At 46.1% G+C, this 15121-nt stretch overlaps 1 protein-coding gene across 3 annotated transcripts in view; it reads left to right on the forward strand.

Moving 5' to 3' along the window:
• The window catches only part of LOC144495572 (protein spire homolog 1-like), a 266677-nt gene extending 254209 nt beyond the window's left edge, over positions 1-12468 (forward strand). For 2 of the 3 annotated variants that reach the window (XM_078215700.1, XM_078215701.1), the window contains exons 15-17: positions 1699-1726; positions 1838-1983; positions 11023-12468. In XM_078215700.1, the coding sequence (XP_078071826.1) occupies positions 1699-1726; positions 1838-1983; positions 11023-11290 (442 nt within the window). In that variant the 3' untranslated portion in view covers positions 11291-12468. The remainder of the gene's footprint in view (positions 1-1698; positions 1727-1837; positions 1984-11022) is intronic. The other variant, XM_078215699.1, reaches the window with a different exon arrangement.
• Positions 12469-15121: the final 2653 nt, after the last annotated feature.

Here is a 15121-nt window from a genome sequence, read left to right on the forward strand (position 1 = left end):
CCTAACTGCACGATTCCAAAGTGCTCTTGATTCAGGAACCATTACTTTGTCAATTGGGAAATTGCACATCTCACTCTGCTCTTTATGGGATATGGGTGAGGAAAGCCAGGCCCTGTTATAATCGCCTGGCACGCACCGTATACTCAGCAGGCCCAGAAGCAGGTGCGATGCGCGCTTCCCACTGCGATCAACGCAGGAGCGAGATTTCACGTTGGATGTCCAATTACTGGGCAGCCAGAGTGAGCCGTGTGCTGGGAAAGACTCAGCGCTGCCAGGGAGGGCGGGCACAGTTAAAATGGAGGGTCCGGGCTCGCGCTTCCCGATGGGCTCCATCGGGCAGAGCGGCTTCAGGGGTTCAGGCAGAGCTCCCTCAGGGGGTCAGGCAGAGGTCCTCAGGGGATCAGGCAGTGCAACCTCAGGGCTCGGGCAGAGCAACCTCAGGGCTCGGGCAGAGCGACCTCAGGGGGTCAAGCAGAGCAGCCTCGGGGTCAGGCAGAGCGGCCTCAGGGGGTCAGCAGGAGCTCCCTCAGGGGGTCAGGCAGCATTCACTCGGGGGGTCAGACAGAGCTCCCTCAGGGGGTCAGGCAGCGCGACCTCAGGGGGTCAGGCAGAATGACCTCAGGGGGTCAGGCAGCGCTCCCTCAGGGGGTCAGGCAGCGCTCCCTCAGGGGGTCAGGCAGAACTCCCTCGGGGGGTCAGGCAGAACTCCCTCGGGGGGTCAGGCAGAGCTCCCTCAGGGGGTCAGGCAGCCTGGATAGTTCACCGTTTCAAAGCACACTGACCATCCACTCAGGACAACACAGCAATTTATTCATTCATTCGTGGGACATGGGTGTCACTGGCTGGGCCAGTATTTATTGCCCATCCCTAGTTGCCCTTGGAGGGCAGTTGAAAGTCAACCACATTGCTGTGGCTCTGGAGTCACATGTGGGCCAGACCAGGTAAGGACGGCAGATTTCCTTCCCTAAAGGACATTAGTGAACCAGATGTGTTTTTCCGACAATCGACAATGGTTTCATGGTCATCAGTAGATTCTTAATTCCAGATATTTTTTATTGAATTCAAATTCCACCATCTGCCGTGGCGGGATTCAAACCCGGGTCCCCAGAACATTCGCTGAGTTTCTGGATTAATAGTCTGGTGATAATACCACTAGGCCATCGCCTCCCATCCCCTCATAAGAGATTGTGAGGCAAAGTTGAACCTCACCGATTTGAGGGAAAGTTATTGACCTCATGAGGGAATTAGCTGAACAGCAAGACATGTCCATAGTTAATTAAAATGTCAGGTAACAGGTGTAGAAAATACTGCCATCCTGAAACAGGCCAGACCGCTCCTTGGTTATCAAGGCTATTAGTGAAGGGAAGTCTCCCTCGGTAAGGATGTTTCAATGCAATACGCTGTTAATACTTATTCAGTGCAGTGAATATGAATTACTGCCCAAAATAGATGGGATATATATAACTGCTGGGTTTGAAATGGAGTTTAATTCAAATGCTGTTTGGTTTATTGATTGATCTCAGAGACTGCTCTTTTCAAACAGGAACATTTTAACTCGTGGACATCGTGTCCCAACATTAAAATGCCTCCTACAGTTTGATCATTCTTCAGTCCCCAGTTCCAGCAACACATTACTTAGTGAATGAACATGCCATTTGATGACTGAGCCATTTTTAATACTCGATTATCTTTCCACAGACCGGTCTGTTCACAGTGTTGTAAAAAGGTACGTTCCAAGTTGTCGATATTTATGTTTGAATGAATTCACCTTCTGTCATCTATCAGTAAGATTTTTTTTAAACAATTTTAAAAATTGAGGTTTTTGTTTGTGGTTTAGATGCGACTACCCTCCAAACCGTACAGCAATCTTCCCATCTTTTCCTTGGGACCATCGACCTTGCCAAAAGAGGGGAAAGTATTGAAGCCAGAGAAGCCGTCAAGCAGTCGCCGTCGACATGATGGTCAACACAAGAGTCTAGTCAGGTAGGAAACCACCCAACCACCTCCAGCAAACACACAAGCAAAACATTTCCATTATTTTATTGGAGATGATGTGGTCATAGAATCCCTACAGTGCAGAAGGAGGCCATTCGGCCCATCAAGTCTGCACTGACCACAATCCCACCCAGGCCCTATCCCCGTAATCCCACATATCCCCACATAATCCCCCTGACTCTAGGGTCAATTTAGCATAGCCTACACATCTTCAACCTAACCCACATATCTTTAGACTGTGGGAGAAAATTGGAGCACTCACAAAAACCCACGCAGACACAGGGAGAAACTCCACACAGTAAGAAGTCTCACAACACCAGATTAAAGTCCAACAGGTTTATTTGGAATCACGAGCTTTTGGAGCGTTGCTCTTCCCTCAGGCGAGTGGACAGTTGGGTTCACAAACAGGGTGTATATAGACAGAGACTCAATTGCAAGATAATGGTTGGAATGCGAGTCTTTACAGGTAATCAAATCTTTAAAGGTGCATACAGTGCAAATGGGGAGAGGATTAATCACAGGTTAAAGAGGTGTGAATTGTCTCCAGCCAGGACAGTTAATAGGATTTTGCAAGCCCAGGCAAGTCGTGGGGGTTACACGTAGTGTGACATGAACCCAAGACCTGGTTGAGGTTGTCCTCATGCGTGCAGAACTTGGCTATCAGTTTCTGCTCGGTGATTCTGCGTTGTCATGTGTCTTGAAGGCCGCTTTGGAGAACACTTACCCGAAGATCAGAGGCGGAATGCCCTTGACTGCTGAAGTGTTCCCCGACAGGAAGGGAACTCTCCTGCCTGGTGATTGTCCATCGGTGTCCGTTCATCCGTTGTCATAGTGTCTGCATGGTCTCACCAGGAGTGTTCCCTTCCTGTCGGGTCACCATTTTACATCAAGGATTTCAAGACATTGGAGTTTTTACAAAAAAGAATAACTATCTAAAGCATTTGAATTTGGAGCAGAGCAGTTTTTCCCAATGGGGTTTAACTAAGGCTTCATCCAGTTGCAGCATCACCTACTCAATTTGTCAGACACCTTAAGATAAAGTCGACATTTCATTAGTCTTTTTGGTTACTTTTTAACGGACCATTAACGTTACACTGTGGCACAGTGGTTAGCACTGCTGCCTCACAGCGCCAGGGGCCCGTGTTCGATTCCCGGCTTGGGTCGCTGTCTGTGTGGAGGAGTTTGCACGTTCTCCCTGTATCTGCGTGGGTTTCCTCCGGGTGCTCCGGTTTCCTCCCACAGTCTGAAAGATGTGTTGGTTAGGTGCATTGGCCGTGCTAAATTCTCCCTCAGTGTTACCTGAACAGGTGTCACAGCGTGGCGACTAGGGGATTTACACAGTAACTTCATTGAAGTGTTAATGTAAGCCTTACTTGTGACTAATAAATAAACTTTAAACTTTGCACCTGTAGACTACTTTCTAGTGATTGCTGTATTGAGGCAGTCAAACACTTTTCCTTCTAGTCTCTCACCATGAAGAAAATATTAATTTGACCTTTCTCAGAACCAAATTGTATTGCCTCATACTTCTCCACATTTGACCCCATCCGCTGTTGTTTTTGCCCATTCACTATTTCCTTCTTCCATCCTCACTTCCTCCATTCTGAAAATAAAGAGCAAAATTTCCTTTAGCAGTCTGTCACTTCCTCATTACAATCTTGTCTGCGCCTGTCTTCAAGGGACCCATTACCTCTCATTTTCTCAACGTATTTCTGAAAATGTTTGCTGTCAGCTTTTATAACCTGTGTTTGCTTTGATATTGTGTGCACGTTTCCCATCATCACTTTTCATATCACATCCATTCTCCCTCAAAATTCTGCGTGTGTTTTGGGCGGGATTCTCCAATCCCGTCCGTGGCCGCCCCGCTGCCAGTGTGAACGGAGAATTTGACGTTCCCGACAAAACTCCATTCACTTTCAGCGAGAATCCCAGCTGCGAACAAGGAAGAGATTTTCACCCCCCCCCCCCCCCCCCCCCCCCCCCAACCCAGCAGGTTCTCCAACGCCACAGACAGTGAGCAACGTAAATGGCCATTGACTTTGGCAGGACTGGAAGATCTCCCCGGCAGCCAATGGCAAGCCACCTCCGCCATTGGAAAACCCATCACCAGGGAAAATAGAATAGAATCATAGAATCCCGATAGTGCAGAAGGAGGCCGTTCGACTCATTGAGCCTGCACCGACTATCCGACAGAGCATCCCACCCCAGGCCATATCCCCATAACAATAAGCATCTGGAGCAATCATAGCGTCATAAAGGTTTACAGCATGGAAACATTCTCTTCGGCCAAACTTGTCCATCCCGCCCAATTTTACCTCTAAGCTAATCCCAATTGCCTGCATTTGGCCCATATCCCTCTGTACCCATCGTACCCATGGAACTGTCTAAATGCTTTTTAAAAGACAAAATTGTACCCGCCTCTACTACTATGTCTGACAGCTTGTTCCAGACACTCACCACCCTCTAAGTGAAAACATTGCTCCTCTGGACTCTTTTGTATCTCTCCCCTCTCACCTTAAACCTATGCCCTCTAGTTTTAGACTCCCCTGCCTTTGGGAAAAGATGTTGACGACCTTATCTATCTGATCTGTGCCCCTCATTATTTTATAGACCTCTATAAGATCACCCCTAAGCCTCCTACACTCCAGGGGAAAAGTTCCGGTCTATCCAGCCTCTCCTAATAACTCAAACCATCAAGTCCCGGTAACATCCTAGTAAATCTTTTCTGCACTCCTTCCAGTTTAATAAAATCCGTCCTATAATAGGGTGACCAGAACAGTGCAATCCAATTCTCATTGCGTAACCCAATTTGAAATTACTGAAAATCACTTTTCAGAGTCATACAGAAATACACACAGATTTGTAGGGGTGCATTACTGATTTTCTAAATAAGCTAAAAAAAAAAAAATTCAAAAGCCTTTTAAAATGTGCAGATTGGTGTCCCTGTGACAAAAAGCTCGAGCTTAACTGCTGGAACCTACTGGGAGGCTGGCAAACAGACACAATTAGCTGATGTTCCCAGCGGTGATCATTTTGATCTGAGAACAAAGAACAAAGTACAATACAGCACAGGAACAGGCCCTTCGGCCCTCCAAGCCTGCACCGATCATGTGTTCCTAACTAGACCATCCGTTTGTATCCCTCTATTCCCAGTCTGTTCATGTGGCTATCTAGATAAGTCTTAAATGATCCTAGCGTGTCTGCCTCAACCACCTTGCTTGGTAGTGCATTCCAGGCCCCCACCACCCTCTGTGTAAAATACATCCCCCGCATATCTGTATTGAACCTTGCCCCCCTTACCTTGAACTTGTGACCCCTTGTGTTTGTCATTTCTGACCTGGGAAAAAGCTTCCAACTGTTCACCCTATCTATGCCCTTCATAGTTTTATAAACTTCTATTAGGTCGCCCCTCAACCTCCGTCTTTCCAGGGAGAACAATCCCAGTTTACTCAATCTCTCCTCATAGCTAATACCCTCCATAACAGGCAACATCCTGGTAAACCTTTTCTGCACTCTCTCCAAAGCCTCCACGTCCTTCTGGTAATGTGGCGACCAGAACTGGATGCAGTATTCCAAATGTGGCCTAACCAACGTTCTATATAACTGCAACATCATATGTCAACTTTTATACTCTATGCCCCGTCCAATAAAGGCAAGCATGCCATATGCCTTCTTCACCACCTTTTCCACCTGTGTTGCCACCTTTAAGGATCTGTGGACTTGCACACCCAGATCCCTCTGTGTGTCTATACTCCTGATGGTTCTGCCATTTATTGTGTAGCTCCCCCCTGCATTAGATCGACCAAAATGCATCACTTTGCATTTATCTGGATTAAATTCCATCTGCCATTTCTCCGCCCAATGTTCCATATCTGTATCCTGCTGTATTCTCTGACAATGTTCATCACTACCTAATCAAAAAGAAAAAAGAGGCATACATGAGGTCCAGGCAGCTAAAAACAGATGGAGCACTGGAGGAATACAGAGAAAGTAGAAAAGAACTCAAACAGGGAGTTAGAAGGGCAAAAAGGGGTCACGAAATGACCTTGGCAGACAGGATTAAGGAGAATCCTAAGGCCTTTTATACATACGTTAAGAACAAGAGGGTCGTTAGGGAAAGAATCGGACCTCTCAGAGACAAAGGAGGGGAATTATGCTTAGAACCAAAGGAAGTAGGTGAGATCCTAAATGAATACTTTGCATCAATATTCACAAAGGAGAGGGACATGTTGACTGGTAGTGTCTTAGAGAGATGTGTTGACCCATTAGAAAAATATCTCATTACAAGGGATGAAGTGTTAGGTTTTTTAGGAAACATTAAGACAGACAGATCCCCAGGGCCAGATGGCTTAGAAATCATAGAAACCCTACAGCACAGAAAGAGGCCATTCGGCCCATCGAGTCTGCACCAACCACAATCCCACCCAGGCCCTACCCCCATCTCCCTACATATTTACCCACTACTCCCTCTAACCTACGCATCTCAGGACACTAAGGGCAATTTTAGCATAGCCAATCAACCAAGGCATCTATCCTAGACTCCTCAGGGAGGCAAGAGATGAAATTGCTGGGCCTCTAACAGAAATCTTTGTCTCTTCACTGGACACAGGTGAGGTCCCAGAGGATAGCAAATGTGGTCCCGTTATTTAAGAAGGGTAGCAAGGATAACCCGGGTAATTATAGGCCGGTGAGCATGACGTCCGTGGTAGGGAAATTGTTGGAGAAGATTCTTAGAGATAGGATATATGCGCATTTAGAACTGAATAATCTCATTAGCGATAGACAGCATGGTTTTGTACGAGGGAGGTCATGCCTCACAAATTTGGTTGAGCTTTTTGAGGAGGTGACAAAAACGATTGACGAGGGAAGGGCCGTGGATGTCATCTATATGGATTTTAGTAAAGTGTTTGACAAGGTCCCTCATGGCAGGCTGGTGCAAAAGGTTAAATCTCACGGGATAAAAGGTGAGCTAGCTAGATGGGTGGAGAACTGGCTTAGCCATAGAAGACAGAGGGTAACAGTGGAGGGGTCTTTTTCCGGTTGGAAGTCTGTGACTAGTGGTGTTCCGCAGGGCTCTGTACTGGGACCTCTGCTGTTTGTGATATATATAAATGATTTGGAGGAAGATGTAGCTAGTGTGATCAGTAAGTTTGCGGGCGACACAAAGATTGCTGAAGTTGCAGAAAGTGATGAACATTGTCAGAGAATACAGCAGGATATAGATAGGCTGGAACATTGGGCCGAGAAATGGCAGATGGAATTTAATCCAGATAAATGCGAAGTGATGCATTTCGGTAGATCTAATGTAAGGGGGAGCTATACATTAAATGGCAGAACCATCAGGAGTATAGACACACAGAGGGACCTGGGTGTACAAGTCCACAGATCCTTAAAGGTGGCAGCACAGGTGGAGAGGGTGGTGAAGAAGGCATATGGCATGCTTGCCTTTATTAGACGGGGCATAGAATATAAAAGTTGGCATATGATGTTGCAGCTGTATAGAACATTGGTTCGGCCACATTTGGAATACTGCGTCCAGTTCTGGTCGCCACACTACCAGAAGGACGTGGAGGCGTTAGAGAGAGTACAGAAAAGGTTTACCAGGATGTTGCCTGGTATGAAGGGTCTTAGTTATGAGGAGAGATTGGGTAAACTGGGGTTGTTCTCCCTGGAAAGACGGAGGATGAGGGGCGACCTAATAGAGGTGTATAAAATTATGAAGGGCATAGATAGGGTGAACAGTTGGAAGCTTTTTCCCAGGTCAGAGGTGACAAACACAAGGGGTCACGGGTTCAAGGTGAGGGGGGCAAGGTTCAACACAGATGTCAGGGGGACGTATTTTACACAGAGGGTGGTGGGGGCCTGGAATGCATTGCCAAGCAAGGTGATTGAGGCGGACACGCTGGGATCGTTTAAGACTTATCTAGATAGCCACATGAACAGACTGGGGAATAGAGGGATAGAAACGAATGGTCTAGTTGGGCACATGAGCGGCGCAGGCTTGGAGGGCCGAAGGGCCTGTTCCTGTGCTGTATTGTTCTTTGTTCTACCTATATCCTGCTGTATTCTCTGACAATGTTCATCACTATCCGCAAGTCCAGCAATCTTTGTGTCGTCCGCACCTGACATCTGTATACATCAGACAGGAAAAGCCTCAGCAGGTCTGGCAACACCTGTGGGGAGAGAAACAGAGTTAAAGCCTCGAGTCAGTCTGACTCTTCTTCTGAGCTAAAGAGAGGGAGAAATGTGATGGATTCTACACTGTTTAAGAGGGGGCGGAGCAAAATAGAAGGTCAGTGAGAGATGGAAGCTGGGAGAGATTTGACAAAGATGTCATGGGCACAAGATTGGGAGAGTGTTGATGTTAATGTTAAAGACTAAAGAAGACGCTAATTGTGGCATCAAGGTAAGAGAGCAGAATGCATTGAAAGCAGAGCAAGGGTCATGTTTGTGGGCAGGGCAAGCTTCTCACGGTTTTATTTTAGCACAAATGATGGCAGGAACTCAATTTGTACTGGAAGTAATTTGTGCTCAACATTGTGCAACCTTTTGGGTGAATTTGCACCAATTGTGGATGAATGGTGCCGGATCCGGCGGTGTTACCGAGCAGAAACTGTATTTCACTGTGACCAGCACGAATCCCAAAGCACCTTTGCTTTGCCTTACCTACCTGCCTATCACCGGGAACCCAGCAGAATTCATGAGAAAAGAGGATGTTGGGCTGTGGGTTTTTAGTCTGGATGAGGAGCTGAGCCACCGCAGTTTACCGACGGCGGAAATAGGAACTCGAGCTGTGGATGTTATTAGAGAACTTCAGTGGTGAAGGGATAACAGCGCTGGTGAGATATTTAGCAGAGGACGGGAAGAGGCAGAGGCAGGTGATATTGTGGAGGTGAAAGTGGTCTTGATGACGAATTGAAGATGGGATTGGAGGTTGCGTTTACAGTTGGGCAATACACGAGGGTGTTGAGCAGAAGTATGGGAAGAAATGAATTCGGGTCATAAGACATAGGAGCAGAATTAGGCCACTCAGCCCATCGAATCTGCTCTGCCACTCAATCATGGCTGATATTTTTCTCATCCCCATTCCCCTGCCTTTTCCCCATAATCCCTGATCCTCTTTTTAGTCAAGAACCTATCTATCTTTGTCTTAAAGACACTCAATGACCTGGCCTCCATGGCCTTCTGCGGTAAAGAGTTCCACAGATTCACCACTCTCTGGCTGAAGAAACTCCTCCTCATCTCTGTTTTAAAGGATCGCCCCTTTAGCCTGAGGTTGTGCCTTCTGGTTCTAGTTTTTCCTACTAGTGGAAACATCCTCTCCATGTCCACTCTATCCAGGCCTCGCAGTATCCTGTAAGTTTCAATAAGATCCCCCCCTCATCCTTCTAAACTACAAAGAGTACAGACCCAGAGTCCTCAACCGTTCCTCATTCGACGAGCTCTTCATTCCAGGGATCATTCTTGTGAACCTCCTCTGGACCCTTTCCAAGGCCAGCACATCCTTCCTTAGATATGGGGCCCAAAACTGCTCACAATACTCCAAATTCAGGTCAGAGCTGTGCACAGTTGAAGAGAATGATTTGAGTTTTACTGACATTAAGATAGAAGGGGTCTTGACCCATCTGTTGATGACTGTTGGGACCAATGCTTGCATTATGTCTTTTAAATGAACTGAGTGCCTGTGAGGAGTTCTTGGGAACGATATGAATGCCGTTCCACAAAAGAAGAAGTGGGATAGAAATACAAATTTTGCTGTGGCTTCGACTATTTCTCTATTTGCAGTGTGGTTGATTCGATGGAAATATTCTTGTTCTGAAGTTTAGGACTAGGCACAAATCCAGCAACAGGGCAGTTCACTTAAGACCATAAGAAATAGGAACATGAGTAGGATGTTCGACCCCTTGAGCCTGCTCCACCATTCACTAGGATCATGGCTGCTCCGATATTCCTCACGCCCATTTTCTTGCCCTTTCCCTGTAAGCCTTGATTCCCTTACTGATCAAAAATCCATTTATCTCAGCCTTAAATATGCACGAGGGGTGGAATCGTAACAGGCGGGACACGGACCATGTAAAGCTCTGTTGACCTCAGGCAGGATTTTCCAGTCTTGGGACGAGCGCAGCTGGAAAATCCCACCCTAGAACTCTGCCCCCACAGCTCTCTGTGGCAAGGAGTTCCAAAGGCACTCAACCCTTTGAGAGAAGAAATTTTTCCTTATCTCTGGCAGTACAGAGGTTCTGCCCAAGGATAAAGGGCCTCAGTTCTTAATCTCCCATGTGTATCAAAAATAACAAGGGAGACGATGGAGAAAATGGACTTTCAGCATTTCCAAAGCATCACTGGATGTTCCTGATGGTGGGGGAGTCCAGAACCAGGGGTCACAGTCTGAGGATTCGGGGTAGACCATTTAGGACGGAGATGAGGAGACATTTCTTCACTCAAAGAGCGGTGAGTCTGTGGAATTCATTCCCACAGGAAGTAGTTGATGCCAAAACATTGAATGTATTCAAGAGGCGGCTGGATATAGCACTTGGAGCGAATGGGATCAGAGATTATGGGGAGAAAGTAGGGTTACGCTTTTAGAAACATAGAAACATAGGAGCAAGTGGAGGCCATTTGGCCCATCAAGCCGACTCTGCCATTCATCACCATCATGGCTGATCGTCCAACTCAATAGCCTTTTCAAATTTGCAGGTAGTAGCTAGTGGAGTGCCACAGGGATTGGTGCTGGGACCCCAGCTATTCACAATATATATGAATGATTTGGATGAGGGAACAAAATGTAACATCTCAAAGTTTGCAGATGATACCAAGTTGGGTGGGAGGGTGAACTGTGACGAGGATGCAGTTGGATGATCAGCCATGATCGTGATGAATGGCGGAGCAGGCTGGAGGGGCCGAATGGCCTCCGCCTGCTCCTACCGTCTATGTTTCTATTGCAGATAACAATAGGCTTCCCTTATCAGACACACAAAAGGGCCTTCAACATTTGTTTCTAATGCGAGGCTGTTTGACCGTTCACAGGTTGCCGTCCATGTCCAAGTCATCGGAGAAGTCGAGCGAAAGTCTGGAGTTTCCCAAAGAGCTGATGGAGGACTGGAGCACGATGGAGGTTTGTGTTGACTGTAAGAAATTCATTTCCGAAATCATTAGCTCCAGTCGGCGGAGCCTTGTCCTGGCGAACAAGCGCGCCCGCTTAAAACGGAAAACTCAGTCCTTTTATATGTCCGCGGCGAGCACGTCGGAATTTCGACTGGCAGCGCCCAAGGAGCGAACTATCAAAGAGGTTTAGACTTGTGCCTTTTTACTTTTGTCCTTCTTCCTGAAGCTTGTTTTCCGAATAGGCATCTACGAACAAACTGGAAACGGACCCACAAACACACTGACTATGCTCAAATTCACAAAATATCTCGCTTTCATGTATTAATAAAGGTCAGGGTTCATTTGTCTGCTCATATCTTTGTGAATGGGTCTTATCAAAGATGAAATAATGTAAGTTACTTGTATATAATTGTAATATATTTTATTAACAGGAGGGTTTGGGTCCCACTGACATTGGAGGTTGACATCTAACTCCACTTGCAGCATTGACAACTTGTATAATATTTAATTTGTGCGGCATATGTACATGGAATATACTACAGAAAAGATCTTAGTTTAATCTTGAACATCTTCCGAGGTAATAATCTTATTTGATGTCGTCACTTTTTTAACTTAAACTTTGTGTCAATGGTTTCTAGGCGAGGGAGAAAGATAGTTTCGGGTACGAAGGGCAATGGGAGCTCACTTTTTTTATAATTTACAAAAAAAGGCGCTTTTATTTTTTAACCGGATAGTGATGGATTTATGAGGCAGCCTCTCCCTGATCTCATGAAAGCATCAGAACATTGTCAGTATTTGTCAAACTGACCTGAGACCTGTATTAAACACCTGAATGCCAGCTTATACAAGACAGTTTTTGCACTTATATTAAGTACTTGATCGACACTCTCTTCCACAACTCTTTGGACTAACAGTTTGCTCCATGCAAGTAGATCATACGGTCATTAGAAATATGAGCAGGAGTAGGCCATTCAGCCCATCGAGTCTGCTCCGCCTTTCAGTAAGGTCATGGCGGATCTGATTGTGGTCTTAACTCCTGAACTTTTCCTGAAGTAGCATTGTGACCTGTTAGCCACTGAGCTCAGTCCGATAAATCCATAGATAACCCAACTTGTTGCCTTTCAGTCTTGGCTTATTGGCGACTAGCCTGAATACTTAAGGAATGGATTGCCATAATGTCCCATCCTTTCCCTCCATTCCCCCCACTGTGCACCTGTATCTGCTGCAATATATAGTTTCTAAGTTAAACTGTAAAGCTGATGTGAACAAGACATGCCATTCAGTTCACCTGTACTACTGAGTTTCCTGTATGTTCTATGTAAATGCAATGACTGTTCATGCATTAATTAAAAAAGAAATATAATCTTTATGAAGAATATTGTCTCTCATTATCAATAGGAAAGGCCAATTTTTACTGTGCATTATACCTGTTGAACGCAGTGCAGAAAAAGGCCATTTGGCCCATTGAGTTTGCACCAACAACAATCCCAGCAGGCCCTATCTCCGTAACCCCACATATTTACCCTGCTAATTCCCCTGACACTAAGGGGCAATTTATCATGGCCAATCAACCTAACCTGCGCATCTTTGGACTGTGGGAGGAAACCCACACAGACACGGGGAGAACGTGCAGACTCCACACCGACAGTGACCCAAGTCTGGAATTGAACCCAGGTCCCTGGCACTGTGAGGCAGCAATGCTAACCGCTGTGCCACCGTGCCGCCACCTCACTAATCCCTCTAACCTACGCATCTCAGGACACTAAGGGTCAATTTATCATGGCCAATGCATCTAACTCGCACATCTTTGGACTGTGGGAAGAAACTAGAGCACCCGGAGGAAATCCACGCAGACACGGAGAGAACGTGCAGATTCCACACAGACCGTCACCCGAGTCCGGAATTGAACCCGGGTCTCTGACGCTGTGAAGCAGCAGTGCTAACCCAGTGTGCCACCGTGCCGCCCCTGACTTCCTGATTCAGGAATGGAAAGGTAATTTCTATTGGTTTCCGAGCTCTCCATATCTCTGTACATTATCCATTATTAACTGCATTTGTCCTGGATGTGGATTATACTCAGGGTATTGGTTCACCATGAGATATCACAGTGGAGAGAGAACAATTTCTATCTTTTACTAATTGTATTTTTCGAATCGGCTCAAGCTTGCATTGTTTTCATTCTGATGGAGTAAAACTCCTTTTATTTGGTTCATTGCTGGGATGTCAGTGTCGCGGGCACTGCTAGAACTTGTTGCACATTCCTCACTGTCTTTGAGAAAGCAGTGGTGTGCCAGCTTCTTGAACCACCCTGTCCACAAAGACTCATACCTTCCACGAAGGGTAATTGAGCAAACAACCTGAAATTCTGCCTCCTGTCGTCTGTTGTGATTTTGTACTGTTTTGGGACTGCGGAATACCCTCGGGTGTGGCGCGCGGTGACACAATAACAGCACTTTGACATGTGGCCAAATCAACATTCCGTTCGAGATACCCGGGCATGAGAAATTTGCCCAGTGGCACAGAAACGCTTCCTGGATTTGGCGGCATGAGGTTTGAATGAGAAAATCGGTGGGATTTCCCAGTCCCGCCGGCCGTGGGCATCATCGTGGGTGGAATGCGAACATTTGGAGAGTAGCTGAAAGTTAGTTGAATGGGATTTATTGTTCCTATGTTTTCAGTAACAAGATTTTTTTTATTCATTCGTGGGACATGGGCGTCGCTGGCTGGCCAGCATTTATTGCCCATCTGTAGTCGCCCTTGGAGAGTCAACCACATTGTTGTGGCTGTGGAGTCACATGTAGGCCAGACCAGGTAAGGGCGGCAGATTTCCTTCCCTAAAGGACACTAGTGAACCAGATGAGTTTTCCAACAATCGACAATGGTTTCATGGTCATCGGTAGATTCTTAATTCCAGATTTGTTTTTATTGAGTTCAAATTCCCCCAGTGCCGTGGCGGGATTCAAACCCGGGTCTCCGGAGCATTAGCTGAGTTTCTGGATTAATGTTCTAGCGATAATATCACTAGGCCATCACCACCCCAGAAGATGAATGGTCTCACTTTAGATAGGACTGATCTCAAATGACAAACGGTGTGACAAATACTTCATCAGGCATGTCAATTGGATGAGGCAACTGATACTCCATATTGCCCAGAGTCAAAATGATGAACATTTATGGAGCTTAATCTACTGGAGCCTAGTGGAAATTGTGTGACAGCTTTAGAATCATAGAATCCCTACACTGTGGAAGAGGCCATTCGGCCCATTGAGGTCTGTATCGACTCCCTGACAGAGTATCTTACCCAGGTCTTCTCCCCATAACACATTTCCCACAGCTAATCCCCCTAAGCTACACATTTTCGAACACTAAGGGGCAGTTTAGCATGGCCAATCCACCCAACATGCGAATCTTTGAGCTGTGGCAGGAAACTGGAGCACCCGAAGGAAACACACAGACACAGAGAGAACGTGCAAACTCCACAGAGACAGTGACCCAAGTCTGGAATTGAACCCGGGTCCCTGGCACTGTGAGGCAACAATGCTAACCATTGTGCCACCGTGCCACCCATAGTTTAATGTAACAACAGTTTGTCAGTCACTCTTCTGAAGTCATGTATCAACATCATCCATATCAGAAAATTAAACCCTTTTATTTTTCAGTTTGACAGTAACGTGTACATTTTATATAAAATATAGACATAAAAATGATAACAAAAGCTACCTTTATCATTCAGCAGTTAAAGTTGCTTATGAACTGCACCCACTTGTGGAAAGCCGTGATTTATATACCAATACTTTTACTGATCTAACTGGCATCACAGTGGCACTGGGTGCTGGTGAGGGAGTAGTCAGTGCTCTGGCACATTTGCCAAATATGAATTTGTGTTCACCACTGATCAACTTTACTTTGCACCTTCTGAAATTGGAGAATGGCTTAGCGGGAGGATGCAGCATCTCGCTGCAGTTTTAGGCACCTCACATCAAAATACAAAGGCCATCCATTTAAGTGGAATCCTATTTTA

The sequence above is a fragment of the Mustelus asterias genome, chromosome 7 (assembly GCF_964213995.1).
Source record: "Mustelus asterias chromosome 7, sMusAst1.hap1.1, whole genome shotgun sequence".
Lineage (NCBI taxonomy): Eukaryota > Metazoa > Chordata > Chondrichthyes > Carcharhiniformes > Triakidae > Mustelus > Mustelus asterias.